At 41.1% G+C, this 22,494-nt stretch overlaps 2 protein-coding genes across 7 annotated transcripts in view; one reads left to right on the plus strand and one right to left on the minus strand.

Moving 5' to 3' along the window:
- Positions 1 to 22,494, plus strand: part of CTPS2 (CTP synthase 2) — a 161,934-nt gene that overhangs the window by 1,111 nt on the left and 138,329 nt on the right. The window lies entirely within an intron of this gene.
- On the minus strand, positions 4,592 to 22,450 carry SYAP1 (synapse associated protein 1). Its single transcript, XM_053310860.1, has 9 exons — positions 22,106 to 22,450; positions 18,101 to 18,219; positions 14,841 to 14,907; positions 12,409 to 12,482; positions 11,433 to 11,572; positions 10,057 to 10,199; positions 9,096 to 9,154; positions 6,333 to 6,480; positions 4,592 to 5,255 (listed from the first exon to the last, which is right to left on the minus strand). The coding sequence occupies exons 1-9, from the start codon at positions 22,299 to 22,301 to the stop codon at positions 5,128 to 5,130; spliced, it is 1,074 nt and encodes a 357-aa protein (XP_053166835.1). The 5' UTR covers positions 22,302 to 22,450; the 3' UTR covers positions 4,592 to 5,127.

Consider the following 22,494-nt stretch of genomic DNA (forward strand, 5'->3'; position numbering starts at 1 on the left):
CTCTCTTAGAAATTAATTATCCGTTAAAAGGTGGCGTTTCCACTCTGCACTCTTACGGAATGACCTTGCTAGATTCGAGCACAGTCCACCTCGGCATAGGTACTAGGCCTATGCTTACAAGCCCGTATTTTCTAGCGATTGTGGCAAGCTTGAAAATGAAAAGCGTGCTTTCACAACTGTACAGGTGAAACTCGGAAAATTAGAATATCGTGCAAAAGTCCATTAATTTCAGTAATGCAAATTAAAAGGTGAAACTGATCTATGAGACAGACGCATTACATGCAAAGTGAGATAAGTCAAGCCTTAATTTGTTATAATTGTGATGATCATGGCGTACAGCTCATGAAAACCCCAAATCCACAATCTCAGAAAATTAGAATATTACATGGAACCAAAAAGACAAGGATTGAAGAAAAGAACAATATCGGACCTCTGAAAAGTATACAGTATACTGTGCTTGATTGGCCAGCAAACTCGCCTGACCTGACCCCATAGAGAATCTATGGGGCATTGCCAAGAGAAGGATGAGAGACATGAGACCAAACAATGCAGAATTGCTGAAGGCCGCTAATGAAGCATCCTGGTCTTCCATAATACCTCATCAGTGCCACAGGCTGATAGCATCCATGCCACGCCGCATTGAGGCAGTAATTGCTGCAAAAGGGGCCCAAACCAAGTACTGAATACATATGCATGCTTATACTTTTCCGAGGTCCGATATTGTTCTATTCTACAATCCTTGTCTTCTTGGTTCCATGTAATAATCTAATTTTCTGAGATTGTGGATTTGGGGTTTTCATGAGCTGTACGCCATGATCATCACAATTATAACAAATTAAGGCTTGACTTATCTCGCTTTGCATGTAATGCGTCTGTCTCATATATCAGTTTCACCTTTTAATTTGCATTACTGAAATTAATGGACTTTTGCACGATATTCTAATTTTCCGAGTTTCACCTGTAGAAAGACTGATAACTTGCAGCGCAAGCTGTAATATGACTAGAATAGCTTTTTCTAGAATGGTTGGAGAACTATCTATGGATATATCCAGAAGTAAAACTTAATTTTACATGCATTTATAGAAGTACATTCCACTTATTAGATACATAGACAAACAGTTATTAAAAACAGCCTATTTTTATTTATATCTTTACATGCAAATGCTCATTTAGAAGTTAAGATGAACTGTGAAGTAGCTTACATAGCTGGCTAAATATAGTAATTTAGATACTCTTGTAGAAAGAGTATGGTAAGGATAGATACTAGATTTGATATGTCATGAATATTAAGACTGACTTTGCTAAAGGTATATTAATTAATGTGGGACTTCATATACATAGAGTGCAGGGTTTAAGCTAATTGTCAAGTCTCTTGTGCAGTGTAGTCCAGCTGTATCAGTGAAGGAATGAAGCACATGCAATTTTCACTGTACTCAGGTCCTACACCAGAGGTATCCCTTGTTCCTTCATATCAGCAAGTGTCTGATCTTATAAGCTCCTGTTGTGCAGCAGTTCACAGGATTATAGAAGGGTCTCTAGTTGGAGACTTTTTGCAATTGATTATTGCAATGTGCTCTATGTGGGGCTGCCTTTGTACATAGTTCTGAAAATCCCGTTAGTTCAAAATGTGACATTCTGATTGGTCTCTGGGGCAACCCGGAGAGACCATATTATGCCCCTTTTGAAACAGTTACACTGGCTGCCGATATGTTTCTGGGCAAAATGCAAAGTGCTGGTTATTACCTTTAAAGCCCTGTACGGCTTAGGTCCGATTTATCTTATCTCTTCTTCTGCATGATTCCCACCACATGTTAAGGTCATCTGAGGAGGTCCTTCTCCAGTAACCACTGGTTCATCTGGTGGCGACTGAGGCGGGCCTTCTCTGTAGCTGCTCTGGGCCTGTGGAATGCACTCCCAATAGAAATCTGTAATCTGAGTTCATTATTGGCCTTCAGGAGAGCCTTTAAAATCTATCTGTTTGGCCTGGCCTTCTAGGGTTTTTAAATTGTTGCAAACTGTTTCATTGTTGTAAATGTTTGGCCTGGTTCTTCAGGTTTAACTGTTTAAATGTTTTAACTGTTAATAAGTTTTATGCTGATTTTAATGATTAATTGATTTTAATTGTTTTTATTTTGATGTGAACCGCCCTGAGCCATTTTTGGAAGGGTGGTATATAAATTGGATAAATAATAAATGTAAGATTCCCGTGGAAATTAAAGGTCACGTTAGCTATGTGCTGAAACAAATATCACATTAAGGACTTCTTAATCATACTGTAGGGCCACCTAATGGTGCAGTAGGGAAGCAACCTGCCTAGAGAGCAGGAGGCTGTTGGTTCTAATCCCCACTGGTGTGTTTCCCAGAATATGGGAAATTCCTGTATCAGGCAGCAGCGATATAGAGAGGTGCTGAAAGGCATCATCTCATACTGTGAGGGAGAAGGCAATGGTAAACCACGCCTGTATTCTACCAAGAAAACCATATGGCTCCATGGTCGCCAGGAGTCAACATCAACTCGACAGCACAGCCTTTCCTTTCAATCATACTGTGGATGTTTACACAAATGTGGAAGCACAGGGGCTACCACAAAGTTGTACTGAAGCAAGATCTTCATGACTCAGTGAGAAATGGCAATAGGGTTTGTGGGGAGGAAGCCCTGAAGAGCTTACCTCCCCACAGATGATCGGTTTTCTTCCCTTAGATGGGTGGATCGCTGCCGGTAGCTCCAAGGGTTAGGGTGCGTGTCGCCCCACCCCCAGAGCTCAAATAATGCCCCACGTGAGTGTGCGGTGCATTATTGGGACCCCCCTCCCCACCCCGAGGGCGCCGTAGTGTCAGCCATGGCTGACATGATTCAAAAAATGAAGCTAGGAAAACACTCACTCACCTAACCTTGTTTTGGAGGGAGGCTTGACAAGCGGGTTTGCTGCTGCGATCAGGCCAGTCCTGGCAGTGTGTGCACACTTAAAAAGACAGGCTGGGCTTCTTTAGCCTGGTTTTGCACGCGAGTGTAAATAACCTCATACTCTTCCCAGAGAAGCCTATATCCTCAAAACCAAAGCAGGAAGAAACCTAACTTCAGCAGCAAGCAATATTTGAGAAAAATCCCTCTGTCCAATAATTATTAATTGGCACTGTATGAAAGCAAGCCTGTCTGCATAGATTTCCCAAAATATTTTTGGCCAACTGGCAGATTCATTCTAAAGGTTTAACCTACTACTGGATGTACAACTCAGTTTGTTATCCCTTTCAAAAACTGTGAATAGTTTTGAAGTTATTTTGTTTGCTCTAGAGCTATACTTAGTCATTTTGTTTTCATTCCAAAATATCAGCTGGATAAAGTTATCTAGCACAAGCAGAAAGGCACTTCTTTCATGGGATGGGGATATCCACAGTTTCTACCAAATTCATTTCTTATGTTCCATACCATTTCTGCTTTTCAAGGGTGCTGGGGGCTGAAGCAGGGAGCGGGGTGGAAATTCCCATTCTGCAAATGGTGCTCTTAGCATCTAAATAATAATTAAATGGAACAAGCTAATGGATGTGGTCATCTAATCATGATCTCCTCTAAGCAAGAAGTGACCCCACTGTTTTAACTTCCCATTTTATTTAGAGTGCATAGATAATGTTCTCTTCATTACTTTTTATACACATTATCTGATCACTTTCAGAAGTCCTGGATTCACAAACTTACAAGTATGATGTATTAAAGATAACCAAGTTATTGGCTATAGGAAGAAAGCTGCTCATTGTCTATGATTTGGAGAGATCTTTATTTAGGAAATTAGAGCAGATATCTCATAGATTATCTCATAAATGCTTTGGCTACCATCTGTTCAATTATTTATAATCAAATCCAATTTCAGAAGTTTTCTGATAAAAATCTGGCTAGCGAAGCCAATTACTGGACCTTAGAATTGTGGTTTCCTCCCACAACATTGTCAAAGAGGTAACATACTACTTCCACAGGACATGTTGGTCTTGCCTCTTTATCCAGCTACAATGTTCTACTGCTCACCATAAGACAATAATTTCCCACATCTGAGTATATACACTGCAGTGTTCTTCCCACCCCCTAAACCCTTAGCATGTATCAGCACTTCTGAACCACACCTATAGAAGCCAGAATTTCTTATTACACTTAGCATCTATCTTTCAGCCTACACTATTTGAATGATTCCTAGGTGAAGATGTGAATGTACATTGTATCTTAGTATTTAAATAGTGCTTTTGTTTTAAACAGAATCTAATTTTCTTTTAAAACAGTTGACTGTTCTTGATGGGATCCTCAAAGTGGTCTACCAGTACAAGCTCCAATTAAATAAATGGCTTTGATGAACAGAACATTAACCTTAGAGTCTCAGCCATTTTGCATTGTTTTCTCTTTCCATTGTCTAAAATGATGGAACCACTGAATTTGTTAAGCCACACTGTATGCTTATGGATAGGCCTTCAGTGTTTCTGATGTTCAGGCACTATAGTTTATGACAAATCAGCTTGAAAACTTGTAAAAATAGAACTCTGTTAAAACATCCTATGGTACCATATGCTTTAAGAAGCTACTTAAAAACAAACCACCACAAAAAATAGCTAGACCAGTTTTTGAAATTTATCAAGAGTCATAAGGATCATCGTATCAACATGATGATGTGTTGTTACTTGTATGAAAGTTAGATACAAGTTCTCAATTTTGTACCCCACCACGGAAAAGAGTTCACAAAAATGAATGCTTATAAACAGATATTCATAGCCATCCAACTAGCATTTTCTGGCCATATGAAGAAACAGGACAAACAAGAGTGATCTAGAGACCATTTTTTTTAGGCACACATGTTCTGGACCTTTTCTCACCTCTCTTAGCCAGCTGCTTGAGCTTCACTTAATCACTATTACAACTCTCCCATCTTTCAAAGCTCGCTTGTCAAACTACTTGGAATCCTTAACACATGCATCAGAACTTGCCTCACAAGCCTCTGGATTATGAACAGTGTATTTTCGTAGAACTGTTCGAACACCTGATTACAAATCACCTAGAACCAAACTTTACAAGGAGCAATTTTGTGCCTCAGTCTCTAAAGTATTTAAACAAGGGCATGTCAGTTTTCAGGACACATTTATGCAGAGTAGTTAGTTTTCTCCCTGTAGCATCTCCTCAATTTCTTTGTCCCAGTTGTCATCTCGTTTTTCTGATTCTGTAACCACTTCATATTCTTGAAGCTCTTGTTGCAGTTCCTTTTCCCAGTCTGCAGTTTCTTCTAAATAGAAATAGCAAACATATCTGGGTTCAAAATTGATAGCAGAGAGACTGTCTTATATTTAACACATAGTGCTATTTCATGAATAAAATAATATCAGCAGACTCAACCTGGGACAACTGTGAATGAAAAATCCTATATGCTTGTGGGCCAGTTTACAGTGTTCCCTCCATATGAGCAGTTCTAACCATTAAGCATATGCTTGAGTGAACAGTTATAACACATGAACTAGGAGATCACAAGAACTGCTCATTGCTACAAAGACGTGTTTTCTAGATGCTGTGACTATGGGAATTTGTTGCCAATTTGCAAGATTTCCATATGAATAGCCTTGCATGTGAAATGGACTGAGTACTCTGGGAAGACTGGAACTCCTCACATGGAGAAAATGAAAACTCCACAGACTTTTGTGTAGTAGTATGCCACAGTAAAACTATTATCTTCATTTCTAACATTGGTCACCAATTTCTGCACCCTGGGATATACAGAAACATCAGTTATGTGAAAAGCACACTTCCTATAAGTTTAAACATCCAAAACACTCAACCCACAAAACTTGATTACCAAATACATTGCTGCAGCCAAAATCCAACAGATAAAGAACATGCTTTTATAAAGAATTCTTAACAAGGTAAACTAAAAGCCAATATATGGAGGCCAATACATTTTAAGAATAAGGCAACATCCCATTTTTGCTGTGATCTTCCCCAAAAGGAATGTATTTGAGATGACTCTATAAAGCTGTTCAAAATGATACAAAGCCTAACAAAATACTGTAATTACTAATTTATTACACCTATTTCTAGAGGTGTTACCTTAAGTGGCGCAGCAGGGAAATGCTTGACTAACAAGCAGAAGGTTGCTGGTTTGTTTCCCAGACCTATATCGGGCAGCAGCGATATAGGAAGATGCTGAAAGGCATCATCTCATACTGTGTGGGAGGAGACAATGGTAAACCCCTCCTGTATTCTACCAAAAGAAAACCACAGGACTCTGTGGGCGCCAGGGGTCAAAATCGACTTGATGGCACACTTTACCTTTATTACTAGAGGTAATAGAATGTGAAAGGTGTCTTACCTTCCACTGTCATTGTTTCCTCCTTTTTTTTGTCAAGCACAAGTTGTTCAATCTCCTTCCTCAAATCTTCCCGATTCAGGCTGCATGCATCAAAAGCATCACTCACAAATTCTGACACACCTGGACTAGTGGAAATCTCTTCATCCTCCTTAAAAGTTTTTGAAAAGGAAAAGATAATTTTATTTGATTTACTGTTAAATTTTTATGCTGCCTTTCATAATGCATTCCAAGGCAGCTTACAAAAGTTAAAATATTATAAAGCTCCATAAAAATCACATTTAAAACCTGATTTAATTGATTGATTTAATTGATTAATTGATTTAAAAAATCAATTCAACAATAAGAACCAAGTCACCAAAAGGCAACCACCATAAAAAACAAACAAACACAGAAGCAATTTAAAGTGTAAGTATCTAACTTTGCATTTGTTCTATAGGAAAGGGAAAACACAGTAAAACCATATGCACAGAACAGTAATAGACGGAAGGGAACGAGAAAGATGTATGTAGAAGGCTTCTCTCATCAGCAAATTCTTGTTTGTCACAACACCATCAATAGAAGTAAGCATTGGAAGGGATGTAAACAGACTGATTCCTCCATCTGCTATCATTTCTAGTGATGTGCCTGGACCGGTCCAGAGGCCATTCTAAAGGCCTCCAGACCGGACTGGTCCAGTCCTGGGTGGTTTGGGTGTTTCGTTGCTTTAAGAGTGGGGGGAGGGTTTACTTACCCCTCCCGCCGCCTTCCCCCTCCGGCGCCCGTAGTTCCTTTAGAATTGGGGCGGCAGGATACCTCCCTGCCACCCCTTCCCCCATTCCACTGCTCAAGGCTCCCAGGACCCAGAAATCTTCTGCGCGCATGCTTCACGTCTTTAAAACTATCCCCTAAGGCGGGGGGGGTTGCAGCATAATACCTAAGGAGGTATTGCGGCGGCAGTAATTGGGGCAGCAGGATACCTCCCTGCCGCCCCTTCCCCCGTTCCACTTCTAAAGGCTCGGAGCCTTAGGCTCCCAGGACCCAGAAGTCTTGTGCGCGTGCTTCACATCTCCGTGACATGCGCGCGCAGAAGACTTCTGGGTCCTGGGAGCCTAAGGCTCTGAGCCTTTAGAAATGGAACGGGGGAAGGGGCGGCAGGGAGGTATCCTGCCACCCCAATTCTAAAGGAATTACGGGTGCCGGAGGGGGGAAGCGGCGGGAGGGGTAAGTAAACCCTCCCCCCTCTTAAAGCAACCCCCCACCCCAGTGCCAGACCGCAGTTCGGCGGTTCCATGCACACCCCTAATCATTTCCTTTCCCCTATTGCTATCTTATCAAACCTGTAATGTAGCAGGAAGACTTGGACCCACACTAAAAAGATGTTTCCACATTCTGTACATCTATATTTCTTCTTTCCTTTAATGCATGAACTTTTCTCCCAGCTGAGAAAACCCAGCACTATACCTCCCCCGCCTCCGCCTTCCTCTCTGGCATTGGCAAGGGCTTGGCGTCAGGAGAAAGCTGACAGGCAACCACCATTCTGCAGTGTTATATTTCAGGCTGAGTACAGGAGAACCTCATTAATTGTGGACTTGCCCTCTGCGGTTTTGTGTATCCGCAGCCGGTTAGTGGACACCTGACCTCGATATATGTGAAAAAAATCAGCATAAGTAAGGGTTGAACCCATGTATCTGTGGGTCAGTGCCATTTTGAGTTCTGGAACCATTTTATGGCTTGTTTTTTAAAAAATGGGAAATATGATTTTCAGCAACTTTTTCTCTTGGGGGGAATCCTTGGACTCCTGAACAGTAGTAGAGCGTAGTAGGGCACTTTATTTGGCCTGTTTGGGGGTTATTTTGGGTGATGCAGGAACCTAACACCACCCACCCCAATTTCAATAGACTTTAATGCCCAGTTATTCATGGATTTGCTATCCACCCCCCAAGGCGAATAATAGGGTTCTCCTGTATTGTGAATTGCCAAGTGGGGATGAAAATGCATCTTGGCTGGAAACATTTTCATAGGCAACCACCCGATTGGTAAAGCAGTGTGTATGGCTGTTGCCTCCGGGACTATTCATCAAACTCCAATTTAAACCTTATTTCAGGCAAACTCTTGGATTCCTCTGATATATTCATAGGAGGTTTTTGTGCAAAGTAAAACAGGACTTGACAAATTGAAAAAACTGTGGCACCTGGAATAAGCTATTCAAAGGTAGAGTTATTTAATAAAATCTTTGTTACCCCTGCTAACTTGGAACCCCTGCTAACTTGGCAAAGAGGCACCTTTTAATGTGGTGATTCTCTTTATTGAGCAGGGGGAGAGTAACTGGCCCTATCCACCCCCAGCACAGTACCTCCAGTGACTGTTGCTGGTGTCGGTCGTATGTTTTTCTTTTAGATTGTGAGCCCTTTGGAGACAGGGAGCCATCTTTCTTATTTATTTATTTATTCTCTGTGTAAATCACCCTGAGCCCTTTTTGGAAGGGCGGTATAGAAACTGAATAAATAATAGTATCTCTGTTCAAAGTATGTTATTTGTGAAGAGGATTAAACGAACAGCCCATTTACCCTCCCCTTCCACAATGTTTGTCACTTAGTCTGGTAATTTTATCAGGAGTCCATTGTCTGGCTCCCAAATTTTTGCGCTGGCTCTTAGATCCAAAGGAAATTTGTCAAGACCAGAAATACTTAGAGATTTGTTTGAAATAAAATGCCTTTAAATATAGCAAATGTGAAGGCTTATGCTGCAAATATATGAATTGGTCATCACTACAGAATAACTTACGTCTTGAGGTTTTAGCTGAGACTTGATTGCTACAGGTGGAGTCTTTGGCCTCACAATTTCTAGGAAAACAAACAAACTGCAACATTCTTAAGATGTCCTACTTCAAGGTATGCAGTATTTAAATGAATGGCAGCACATAAAACCATTTTTGTATTCTTAACACAGATAGCAGTATACTTGCATTGCTTGTATAGCATTCAAGTTTTGTACTAGATAGTGAGAAATTGAGTTGGACTAGACAGGGACAGTTCTGTTCTCTTGTTCTAGAGTCCACATCTACTCAGATTGCCTGTGAAAGGCAATCCATTTCTATTCAAACTCTGTCCTCAGCCCAGCTTGTTTTCCCCAGTCTGAGAGGTAGTGTATTCATACAAGAATTTGTCTCCCATTGATAGGTATAAACCAGTCCTGGAATAACAGAACATCTCTTGCATCTTTGTGGACACAGGACAGACTTGTGGTTTCAGTACAAATCCAGATATAAAATTATAGGAGGGGGATTGTACGCAGCTGGAAGACATACTGGAAGAATAGCAAGAAAGAATTCGAGAATGATACAGGTTCAGCTGTATGAAAAAGGTATACATGATACTGATAAGTAAAATAACTACTGGATCATAATTCCCTGCAAGTAGCAGGTACACTTGGTTTTCAAAAGGAGACATTTTACTATGTTCCTTAAGGTTTAATTTCACATTAGCAGTTATACTTGCTGTAATAAACTCAGATTTTGTTTTTTAAAATGCAGTTCAGCAAGATTTGATCCTTTTGTGTGTCTTCAGTTAAGAATTTGTTGTGCAATGTAAGAACAATTTTGTATTATTCATGTTTCTGAAGGTTCCACCTAAGGAACCTTTTAAGGTAAGAAACTGAGGGAGAAAGTATGGGAAGTGTATCTTTCTACTGGGCGAGAAAGGGATTGTCATCCAACATATTAAAATGTCTGTTCAAAAATGTCTACCTGTCAGCTGTCTGTCCTCTTCACTGCTATTCTCCTCCTTTCTCACAGCTTGCTGTTGGGCAGCCAGTGCTGTGAGTTGTGCGGACTGTTTGATGAGGGAGACACGGTAAAAATAATTCCTCCAAAAGATCTCTTCCTTGACACTAAAGACAGTAAATGTATGTTTGATAATTGTACTGGTCTTAACACTGGATATACAGAATTAAGCTGTAAAGGACTTGGCCTGATATTGACTGCTTTAATATAATAAACCTACCAAATACTAAACACAAAATGCTAATGTTCCATTTGTTAATGAGGTCAGTTTACACACTCATTGTATGCGTGGTAAGGAATGATATTAGGGATGTGCCAAAGCGAGGAGGCCATCTCAGGAGAGGAGAGCTGGTCTTGTGGTAGCAAGCATGACTTGTCCCCATAGCTAAGCAGGGTCTGCCCTGTTTGCATATGAATTGGAGACTTGATGTGTGAGCAAGATATTCCCCTCAGGGGATGAAGCCGCACTGGGAAGAGCAGAAGATTTCAAGTTCCCTCCCTGGCTTCTCCAAGATAGGGCTGAGAGAGATTCCTGCCTGCAACCTTGGAGAAGCCGCTGCCAGTCTGTGAAGACAATACTGAGCTAGACAGACCAATGGTCTGACTCAGTATATGGCAGTTTCCTATGTTCCTATGCTGGCATTGCACAGGGGCAGCTGGGAGATGGGGAGCTTCCATAGTTGAGTTACTATGCTCTGGAGTTACAGCAGAGGAGAAGCAGGTATGGACCTGCTCCCCTCCATGTTAAAGGGGCGGTGTATGCCCTCAGTTTTAAAGGGATGTGCCTACGATTTGGATGCGGAATCACATTTCGGGCACATCCCTAAATGGTATACTGTATGTGTGCACAACCATCCCAATATAAGATAATGTGTATAGAAAAACACTATGAATGTACTACACATTGCAGGGATTCAGTGCTTGGCTCTCTACACAGCACCTACACTGCACACTGCCTCAAACAGGAAGTCTGCACACATGCTTGTTCCCCCAGTTTTGTACAAGATATTCTAGTGGGAATTTGTAAACAGGCACTAGATTTACATTAGCTCTGAGCAAGCTAAAGAATTTTCTTTAAAAGAACATTATGGTAGGTGTAATTATATTTGACTAATTTATTAAACACATTTCTTGAGAAGTTAAATAGAATTTTCAAGCTTAGATTATAAGCATAACATGAGGAATTTCTCAAAACAATTTAAGTACACATGGATACTGTGGTAATGGAATCTTAGAAGAGTCAACATCTTATATACTGAGTTGACACGTGTTTCTTAGTCAGCAATATAAGTGATTATAAAAACAGTTAAAGGCATATGAAAATATAGAGGATTACTCACTGCTTTGGGACAAGATCAAATCTCATTCGATTCAGAAGTTCATCTTCTTGTAACATTACCATTGCCACTGGAAACATCTGATCAAAGTCAAAATTAAACTGAACCCCTGCTGGTGGGTCACGCAAGAAGTTTCTTCTGTCCTTTGAAGGATAAAACGCAGTTCTCAGTCAAAGATGGAATTTTATGTTCACTATCTTCTAAGAATATTTGTTAATCCATTATTTTGAGAAGTTAGACTATCAAGAAACTCTAACAACACATGGAGCCTCTTTCAGAAAGAGGAATTGAATCTGTATTATCAATTACTACAGGGGTATAGCAAGATTGGAGGGGCCCCAGAGACCAGATTTTAAAATGGGGTCCCCCTCACTGAAGCTCAGCTCATGAAGTAAAGAAACCTTAAGTGAGGCTGAAGAGTAGTAACAAAAAGTACAGTAACATTTCTTCATCCTAAATTATTTTTAAAAAGGTTTTGTGAATTGTGGGTGATGCAAGTCATTGAATGGTACTCAGGAAAGACCTGTTGTTCTGGTAGTTCCAGTTCTTAACACTCACCTCCACTTTGGAGGATGAATACAACGGAAGGAAGCCCGGGCAGGTGCGCAGCTGGGGGAGTCAGTCATGTGACTTGCCTCTGGGGGGCCCCCAAGGCAGTGGGCCCCCAGATAACTGTCTCCCTTTGCCCTATGATAGTTACGCCCCTGAATTACTATGAGTGCACTAATCCAGGATTTCCAACTGCAACCCTGCAGCTGTTGGCCTACAACTCTCCTTGTAGGTCACTGGCTACTGGCCACTGTGACTGAGGATGATGGGAGTTGTAGGCCTACAACAGCTAGAGGGCTGCAGTTGGACACCCCTGCTCTAATCCCTACTAACATCACAACTTTTAAAATTTAAAGTTCTGCTCTAAGTAAGGATTGCCTGAAACATGCACATTTTCAGGAAAAATAATGGCTTGAGCAAAAAGACTTACTGCTGATAAGGCCAGTATTTGTTGTTGAATTGTTTCTTCTTCATTACTGTCTACCCAAGGGGGCACAGCTGCTTCTGTGAGTAAAACAGGGACAAGTTGTTTATATAGATAGATAGATAGATAGATAGATAGATAGATAGATAGATAGATAGTTGTTTATTGCAGAGCTCAAGATGAGTACAGAAATCAATTCTGAAGTGTTAGAAATATTATTGAAATCATCTGCTAAGCAATACATGAAGCCATACATATATCTGGAGATAAAATGTAGTGCAAGAATTAAGATAAAGAAAGATAGAGAAGCTCAGTTTTGCAGACATACTATTGTTCCCTAAGAGATAGACACTGGCTCCAATTCAACAAGACATACGTAGCAGCATCCAGCAGCTGGGGCTGTATATTCTCAGCCCCAGTCTCATCCTCTTCATCAATTGTGCTGATAGTCTACTGGAAGATGAACTCAATCCAGCTCTCTCCAACCCTAGACTGATGACAGTATCACCAATCTGATCAGGGCTATCCATGTACATCTCTTGCTGCTGGATACTGGTTTTTTAAGCATTGAGAACTATGTGCATATGACCCTAGCTAAATCAGTGGAGTATATGTAATTTTCATGGTTGTTCTTTACTTATCCTTCAACCATAGATGTAAACCACCAGACTCCACTACCAGAGATACAATACTCCCTAATGCTTTTATACTGTTCACTTTTATTCCAGACTGGGCTTGTGCAGGACAGCTTCCTTGTGGGATTATGCACAGTGTTTTTAAATGCAAAACATGACCTCAATATTTTTACTTGAGGAATACCAAGAACATGGAATAGAATAGTGGATAACACAATACTGCCTTTTAGAATGGTGAGGGTAATTTGTAATAACATAACTGATTTTCACCAAAAGATTTCTCAAAGTGGTTTACATTGTGAAACAGGGCAACACTTAACATCCTAGAACATCTTTTACTCTAAAGATTTCACTACAGTTTGTCTTCTGTTCTCATTACTTTAACAGGACATTCCTTGGGTCTTGAATGCCTCCTGGGCAGAAGGTATCAACCGATTGCTCTTGGGACTATTGGTAGAGGAGTCTGTTCGAAGTGTTTGGCAAACACTACAGGAGAACCCTATTATTTACAGGGGGTTTTAGATGTTTTTTAAAAATTGCCAGAGATGGGGAGGATCGTATCTTAGTAGGGAGTGCATTCCACAATCTCGGGGCAGCAACTAAGAAGGCCCATCTCTGTGTAGCCATCAGATGAGTTGGTGGTAACTGGAGACGGACCTCCTCAGATGACCTCAATGGGTGATGGGGATCATAGAGAAGAAGATGCTCTCTTAAATACCCAGGGCCTAAGTCATTTAGGGCTTAAATGGCTCCCGAACTCAAAATGGTAGCAGGAAATGACCTCTGAGGTTATTTCTGGCCATCCCTGACCCTCGGATATGCGAGTTTAACCCTGCTTATGCAGACCCCCCCCCCTTATAATGAGGTCAAGTGTCCATTACCCAACTGCGGGTAGAAACGGCATAAATAAATAAATAAAGCAAATGTTATTTCTACTTCATTCACTTCTAAGTAACCTCAAGGTAATCTGCTTTAAAAACAGGTATTTTAAAACAAAAGCTTACTTATTCCAAATGTTGTGCATGAGAACAAAGAAAGAGAGGTCCGTCTGCATTTGCCACCAGCTTGACTGGTGGCTACTCAGGGATGGGCCTTCTCCATTGCTGCCCCAAGGCTTTGGAATGCGCTCCCTAGTGAAATAAGAGCCTCCCCATCTCTGACATCTTTTAAAAAGTCTCTATAGACCCATTTCTTCACTCAGACTTTTAACTGATATTGTTTTGATTGTTTTAATGTTTTTAGAATATTGTTTTAAAATTTTAAATTGTGTTTTAAATTTCTTGCTTTTAATTTTTGTTTTTAATTAATGTTTTACTTTTAATCTTGTTGTAAACTGCCTAGAGACGTAAGTTTTGGGTGGTGTAAAAATATGATAAATAAAAAATAATAATAATAACAACAACCAATACCGGTATGTAAAGAAGAGAGTATATATCTTGTTAACTGTTAGCGTCATTACTTCCATTAAGAAGCTACGAATTAACTTGGGAATTCACATACACATTTGAAACAAACTAAACTGTTCTACGTACCTGCTACATTAGTAGATTTTAGAAAATAACCTCAGTAAAATTTCCTGAGTTTTACTTTCAGAATACAAATACAGAGTGTGTATGGGTTAGCCAAGTAGACAATGAATTAAAGTACAAGAAGGGAAGAAGCCACTACCCTTTGAACACTAATCAGCTCATCTCTGTAAGCCTCTAGCTTATTAAAAAAAACCTATATAAGTACCTCTTGCTAGAGATCAAATAAGTTTGAGCATTATTTCAATTTTATTTAGCAACCATCTTTAAATAATACCTGATTTTTTGGTGTGTTGCTGCTGCACAAATTTTTTCTGCTCCTTCTGAAAGTCTCCTATAATTGTCTAAAAGAAAAAATAAGTTATGTACAGAATGACCAGCAGCAGGTGGGTGGGGGCTAAGTGAACATTTTAAGACAAAAAAGTCAGTTTGCTGCTGCTGAAGGTTTTGGGCATCATATCTATATAAGAAACCATTATTGAAGTATTCCAATTCTTATAGTTTCTAACAGTTCATTTGTTATTTAAGCCTGGAATTTATTTGCATGGTCTCAAATTCAAAGTCAAGCAAATTAACAGCATTGGGTATATGAACTATATTTTAATAAAGTGCCTAGACATCAACACATTAAATACAGTGACTTGCATGCAACTGCCTTCCACACACTGTAATTCAGTCTCAATACAGGACAGCATATACTTCTTCCCCCTCTCACAGCTGAGGGGTATATGTGGATGTTGCATTATCTTGAGTCCTGCCACCTTTCCTCCACCAGTGTAATTATTTGTTATGGTAGAGGGTTAAGGGTACAAGGAACAGTTGATATAAGGCCACATGTATGCTGTTCCTACAGCTTAAAGTGCATGAGCTGCAGTGGAAACAGCAAGGGACATCCTATAGTGAAGGTAAAGTAAAGTGTGCCATCAAGTCGATTTCAACTCCTGGCGCCCAGAGAGTCCTGTGGTTTTCTTTGGTAGAATACAGGAAGGGTTTACCATTACCTCCTCCCTAACAGTATGAGATGATGCCTTTCAGCATCTTCCTTTATCACTGCTGCCCGATATAGTACCAGTGGGGATAACTACCTAAGATCCAGTATTCTCCTTTCCATCTCTTCAGCATGGCTAGCACAGAGATACCTATAGCAATCTATATGGAAGGTCATATGTAACTATGGGTTTCAGGAACAAGTAATACTTTTTGAGGCTGTCTACAAATAGTAAATATTACATCCAGATAATTTCCTCCTTTTGCCAATCTTTACAGTTCTTAAAACTGTTAACTTTTGTTTGTTCTTTAGGTAGTTCCAACAATGGCACCCAAATACACACTCTGTCCATGTTTGATGGGGGTGGGGTGGGTGGGATGGCCAAACTGTCTTCTAAAGATATATTGCTAACTCATATGCAGTTTTACAGCCACTGTAATGACATTATTTTGGAAATGTATCCGAAACTATATTCCCTAAACAGTGAACACTATAGTGCTGCACTTGTAAAAACTACACTGAGGCAGCCAAAGATGAAAGTACAGTGGCAGAGATGCATGAGATATTTCCTGAAACATTGCCATTAAAAAAAAAGATTTTTATTTTCTAGACATTTTTATTCTGCTCTTTTATTTAAAAGATATATCAGAGAAGCTAATAACATTTCAACAATAGAATCTAATAACCCAGACAAAACATCTTACTAAAATGTTTCAACGACAAAGGGAAGTCAAGACCTACTTAAATAGAACTGTCTTTACTGCCTGCCTAGGGACAAGTCAAATCCACCTTAAGTGGTGCAGCGGGGAAATGCTTGACTAACATTCATTCATTCAGTTTCTACACTGCCCTTCCAAAAATGGCTCAGGGTGGTAACAAGCAGAAGGTTGCCAGTTTGAATCCCTGCTGGAACTATATTGGGCAGCAGTGATATAGGAAAATGCTGAAAGGCATCATCTCATACTTTGCGGGAGGAGGCAATGGTAAACCCCTCCTATTTTCTACCAAAAGAAAACCATAGGGCTCTGTGGGGGCCACGAGTTGATATTGACTTGATGGCACACTTTACCTTTAGGGACAAGTCAAAACAGAGCCAGACTGATCTCCCATGAGAAGGCATTCCAGAATTTATGTGTCGCAACAAAAAAGAGACCCTGCCTCAACAGTGGAGGAATATGGAGCAAGTTCTCCACTTAAATGTTTGGGTAGGTTCATACAGGAAGAGACTGTTCTAAGATACTCTGTCTCAGACTGCAAAGGGTTTTAAAAGTGAGCACCAGCACTTCCAATTACCATTGAAATAGCAACATATGGTGGATTAGAAGAGACTGTGATCTAATCTGCTAGCCCCAAATAACTTGGCAGCCACTTTTTCAAATATCCAAACCAAGGCAGCCCCATGTAGAATGAGTTACACTCCACAGTAATTCACTCTAGATACTTCTAATAGGGATACACTTGAAACTTTTCAGCACCTCAGTTTTGAGGCGCTGAAATGCTTCAAGCTGCCCCAGCTGAATTGTTTCAGCAGAGAGTGAGTGGGCACTTTAAAAAGAGGAAGGCAAGTCTTACTTGCCCCTCTACCATTCCCCGCCACCTCTGAGCGGTGCTGTTTGTATTCAGCAGCTGGGTTCCGTTTGCCCAGCTGCATCTTCCTGGGAACAGGAAGTTCCCTGTTCCCAGCAGCCTTCGGGCAGCGTCAGGAAGGAAATGGTGCCTGACCATGTGTGGACACTATCTTGAGTGTTCAGGTTGCCATTTGCATAATGACAACAACCAAACCCAAATCTCTGGATAAGCTCACCAAATAGTTTCATGTAGCTGTTTCTGTGCTTGAAATGGTGGAAGTCTAATTCTCATATGTGCTTTTGGTTTATTAGAATTATATTGCCAAAATGTAGAGGGTTTGTCTTTAAAGCTAAAGTTTGGCATGTGTAGAATGCAATTAGTGTGTACTGATTCCTAAATTCGTGAGCTGCATGACATTTTATTTAACTTCTGATCCGATTTAGATTTCAATTAGCTGATCTGGCACAGAGCATCTGTGCCCGTAGTTCATTCCCCCCCTCTTCAGCCCCAGTCAGTTCTCCTCCTCCCAGGCCACTTTCCCTCTGCCAGTGGCTTCCCTCACCAGCTGGTGTGCCGGTAATTTCCCTCCCTCCCTGCTGGCAGTGCTTTCTCTTGCTGGCCAGCGCTCCCTGCCCTGCCGCTGGCAGCACTTTTTCACACCAGCTGGCCTGGCCAGTGCTTCCCTTCCTGCTCACCGGCCAGCTGGTTCTTTCCCTCCAGCTGGCCTGCTGCCACTGCTATTTTCTCCCCGTCCCCATCCCCCAGGCAGCTGCTCTCAAACTCTCACGAGAGCTGCCACGCATGGGATTAGAGACGTATACATTTAGGAGATTTTTTTTAATATATATTTCTGATTAGAGCAGTTCAGAACACTTTATTGGCTCTAATCCTAAAATGCTTAGCATTAAACATAATTTCAAGTAAAAGATACAAGAGCAGAAGTTGGATTTCTCATTTTATTTACAACAGGAAAAAAGTACCTTGTCAATGATATTTTCTATTTTTCCTTCTTCTACAGACTTTTTAATAGTTTGTGCCGTTTCAGCAACTGATTCAGATATCTTTTTTGTGGCAGTAGAGGCAAAACTGAAGAGATAACCTTTTGGAAATAAGAGAGCATTTAAATTCAGAGCGTATTCCCTGGGCTTAGCAACTCACTTTCATTACTATAAGGCATGTCTGCATGGGAGTTTATCTGGGCCTTAGTGCAAACTCAGTCACTCAATCAGCATACTTAGTTCCTCTACAAAATATTTAACATCCATATACAGCCCACACTGTTCTTCCCTCTGCCTATATGCACATCCTGCACATCAAGGAGCAATGAGTGCTTAAAAAAACAAACCCCATGCCAATTTGCTATTATTAAATCAGGGACAATCCAAATTACCCTTAGATTAGGCCAGTATCACATTTACAGTGCAGTCTAACTGGTTTTCTCAGAAGCAAGTATCTAAGTTCAACAAGGCTTAGTCCCAAATAAACCACATAAACATTATTTATGTCCTAGCTAAAAGGCACAAAATGGGATTTTAGAAGTAATAATTGGGGGCATAACCTGATACTGTGAAGGATCATGTTTTTGTTTTTAGGATTACTGCAGATGCAAGATACTGAATTAATGCATTTTGGTATAGGGTAAGAGGTACATGTAGGCACACACAAAAAATTCAAAGCCTTTCCCATAAAGTCTAACTTGATTATGTTGGACACCTATTACCAAGTACCAATAAGAACATAATAGACCTGCTACATCAGGCCCAAGGCCTATTTAGTCCAGCACCCCATTTCACAGTGGTCCACCAGATGCCTCTGAGAAGCCCACAGGCAAGAAGTGAGGGCATGCTCTTTTGCTATTGCTCCCTTGCAGCTGGTATTCAGAGGCATCTTACCTCTGAGGCTGGAGGCGGCCTATAGCCACCAGACTATTATTATTATTATTATTATTATTGTTGTTATTTTACACAGTCAGACAGGTGTTATTGACAGGTTTGTTTTATCCAGACATCGAGTCCTTCCCAAGGACCTGGGATGCCAGAATTTTATTGTCAATGTTGTTGCTGTTGTTATAGATATCATTGCAGAATATTATTATTATTATTATTATTACTATTACATTTATATCCCGCTCTTCCTCCAAGGAGCCCAGAGCGGTGTACTACATACTTGAGTTTCTCTTTCACAACAACCCTGTGAAGTAGGTTAGGCTGAGAGAGAAGTGACTGGCCCAGAGTCACCCAGCTAGTTTTATGGCTGAATGGGGATTTGAATTCGGGTCTCCCCGGTCCTAGTCCAGCACTCTAACCACTACACCACACTGGCTTTCCTAATAGCCATTGATAGACCTGTCTTCCATGATCTTGGCCAAGCCCCTTTTAAAGCCATTACCACATCCCGTGGCAGAGAATTCCATAGATTAATTATGTGCTACATGAAATAGTACTTCCTTCTGTTGGTCCTAAATTTCCCAGCCTTCAGTTTCATGGGATGACCCCTGGTTCTAGTATTGTGAAAGATGGATAAAAATGTATCTCTGTCCACTCTCTCTACTCCATGCATAATTTTACACACCACCTACTACAGAATATTTATATACCGCTTTTGAGTCCAAGTTCTCAAAGCAGTTTACATAGAAAAATAAATCATACAAAAACAAGATGGTCTCCTGTCTCAAAAGGGGACAATCTATTATGTCTCCCCATAGTCTCCTCTTTTCCAAAATAATAAGCCCCAGATGGTGTAGCCTTGCCTCATAAGGAAGGTGCTTCAGGCCCCTGATCAAATTGGTTGCCCTCTTATGCACTTTTCCCAGTTCTACAGTGTTTTATTTAAGATACAGTGACCAGAACTGCACGCACTACTCCAAATGTGGCTGCACCAGTTTTTTATAAGGGCATTGTAATATAGCATTTTTATTTTCAACCCCCTTCCTAATCCCTAGCATGGAATTAGCCCCAATATGCATCATTTTACACTTGCTTATTTTGAACCACATTTGCCATTTTGTTGCCCACTCCCCCAGTTTGGAGAGATTCTTTTTGAGCTCCTCACAATCTGTTGTGGATTTCCCTATCCTAAATAGTTTTGTGTCATTTGCAAATTTGGCCACTTCACTCCATACCCCAGCTTCTAGATAATTTACAAACAAGTTAAAGAACAGTGGTACCAGTACAGACCCATGGGGGACCCCACTCCTTACTTCCCTCCATTGTGAAAAAAGGAATGCTGGACTTACTGTGAAGGGTTCTGCACGCACACACCCCGACATAAGGTCATTCCTACTCTCTTTTTCCTGTCCTTAAACCAGTTACCAATCCACACATGAACCTGCCTCCTTATCCCGACTGCTAAATTTACTCAAGAGCCTTTGGTGGGGAACTTTGTCAAAAGCTTTTTGGAAGTTCAAGTATACTATGTCAATGGGATCACCTTTATCCACATGCCTGTTGACACTCTCAAAGAACTCCAAAAGGTTAGTGAGGCAAGACTTTCCCTTGCAGAAGCCATGCTGGTTTAACAATTCTGTCCTTAAGTATGCTTCCCATCAATTTATCTGACACAGAAGTTAGGCTAACTGGCCTGCAGTTTCTCTGGATCCCTTTTTGAAAGTCATGAGTTACATTAGCTATTTCCCAGTCCTCTGGTACAGCGCCTGATTGTAGGGAGGAACAAGTTATATATTTTTGCTAGGAGACTGGCAATTTCACATTTGAGTTCCTCCAGAACTCTTGGGTGGATGTCATCTGGCCCAGGTGTTTTTCAAGACAGTTTAGAACATCCTCTATTGTCACATCAGATTGGCCCACTTTTTCAGCCTCCAAGCCTGAGCTCAGTTCCTGAGTGAATATATGGTCAGTATCCTCCGCCATGTAGACTGATGCAAATAAGTAATTCAGCTTCTCTGCAATCTCCTTATCCCTCTTAATAATCCCCTTTACACCCTTATCATCTAAGAGTTCAATCGCCTTCCTATCAGGTTTTCTGCTTCCGATAAATTTTTGTTATTCCCCTTGACACTTCTAGCTAGATGCTCCTCAAACTCTCTTTTTGCATCCCTTATTGTCTCCTTGCATTTCTTTTGCCAGGGTTTGTGTTCTTTTCCAGTCTCTTCATCTGGGCAGGACTTCCAATTTCCAATTGTTAGAGAAATCAAGGGGCATTTTTCTCTGTCACAAAATACACATCAGGTTTTTTCCTCCCCATGTGAAAGTGATGGCATTTTGTATAGCCTGTAAAGAAGCAACAGAAGGCCCTAAATAGTCTAATTACTTGCCATATACTTGAACTTAGCTGTAAGGCCAAATGACTTTAGTAGAGAATGCTTTCTTAGCCAAAAGGCCGAGAAGCAATTCTTCCCATATATAAAATACATAAATCTTAGTATAACTGATGCTTGTCACATAGGAAATTAAGTATTACAGTTATTCTAAAGCATCCTAGTACTGCAGGTTGCAACCTTTTAATGAAGTGGCAGCTCATAGCAATCTTAAGTTGATGGGGGCTGAGTAATGACTCTCTGTTTATTAGCAGGTTGCCTAGAGTGCAAGAGGCTGTTAGTTCAAATTCCCACCAGTGTGCTTCCCAGACTGTGCCTAGTAAATATATCTCTAGTCGCCTATACTGGGGAGCAGGGTTATAGGAAGGTGCTGAAGGCATCATCTCATACTGAGCAGGAGGCGGCACTGGTAAACCACTCCTGTATTCTACCATGAAAATCACACGGATAGACAAATCTATGTGATCGCTAGGAGTCGACACCGACTCCTAAGCTCCCAAGCAAGTGTGCAAAGGACGGCCGTTTTAAGATACGGGCGAGAAGGGCAAGAGTTGTTGCAGGAGTGTGGGGACAGAGAATAGGTGTAGGCATCTGATTGCAATGAGGGTCACTTGGGGAAGGTTTCGTCGGAAGTTTGGAAGGTTAGCGTTAGGGGTTGGTTTGGAGCGAGGGGATTTTCGCTTGGCGGGAAGAAAAGGGAGACACTCACTTCCAAGCCCCTTGGCTTGGTCGAGAAGCGGGTCTGAGTCCACCTGCAGCTCCACCTGCTCGGGGTTCCTCGTCGTCTCGTCTTCTTCTGGCACCTCTTCTCCCTCATCAGCTCTGGCTTCCCCTTGGAGGGGAAGCGGTTTCTCTTCCTCGTCCGTCCGACTCATCCCGAACCAACCACTCAGACCACGCAACATCTTCACGAAGTGGCCAAGGCCGATCTCCTCTCGCTTTGGCACCGGTTAGCCCAAGCTTTGGCAGCCGCCTGCGACGACTCAAGAGGAGCACGGCCCTCACCGAGGGGAAACAGCGTTGTTTGTTGTTTCCGGAAAAGGGAGAGGGAGGCTACTTCCGATATACGTCACCACGGGGACCGACGCTCTGCTCCTC

The sequence above is a fragment of the Hemicordylus capensis genome, chromosome 3, assembly GCF_027244095.1.
Source record: "Hemicordylus capensis ecotype Gifberg chromosome 3, rHemCap1.1.pri, whole genome shotgun sequence".
Lineage (NCBI taxonomy): Eukaryota > Metazoa > Chordata > Lepidosauria > Squamata > Cordylidae > Hemicordylus > Hemicordylus capensis.

What these genes read in the sequence shown, in the direction of transcription:
- SYAP1 (XM_053310860.1), bottom strand. Translation starts at nt 22,301, where the DNA reads ATGTTGCGTGGTCTGAGTGGTTGGTTCGGGATGAGTCGGACGGACGAG. An exon ending in CTCAGCTAAAACCTCAAGAC is followed by an intron (nt 6,481 to 9,095) that starts GTAAGTTATTCT and finishes AAAACTTTTAAG; the next exon opens with GAGGATGAAGAGATTTCCAC. An exon ending in GGAAACAATGACAGTGGAAG is followed by an intron (nt 5,256 to 6,332) that starts GTAAGACACCTT and finishes ATTTCTATTTAG; the next exon opens with AAGAAACTGCAGACTGGGAA.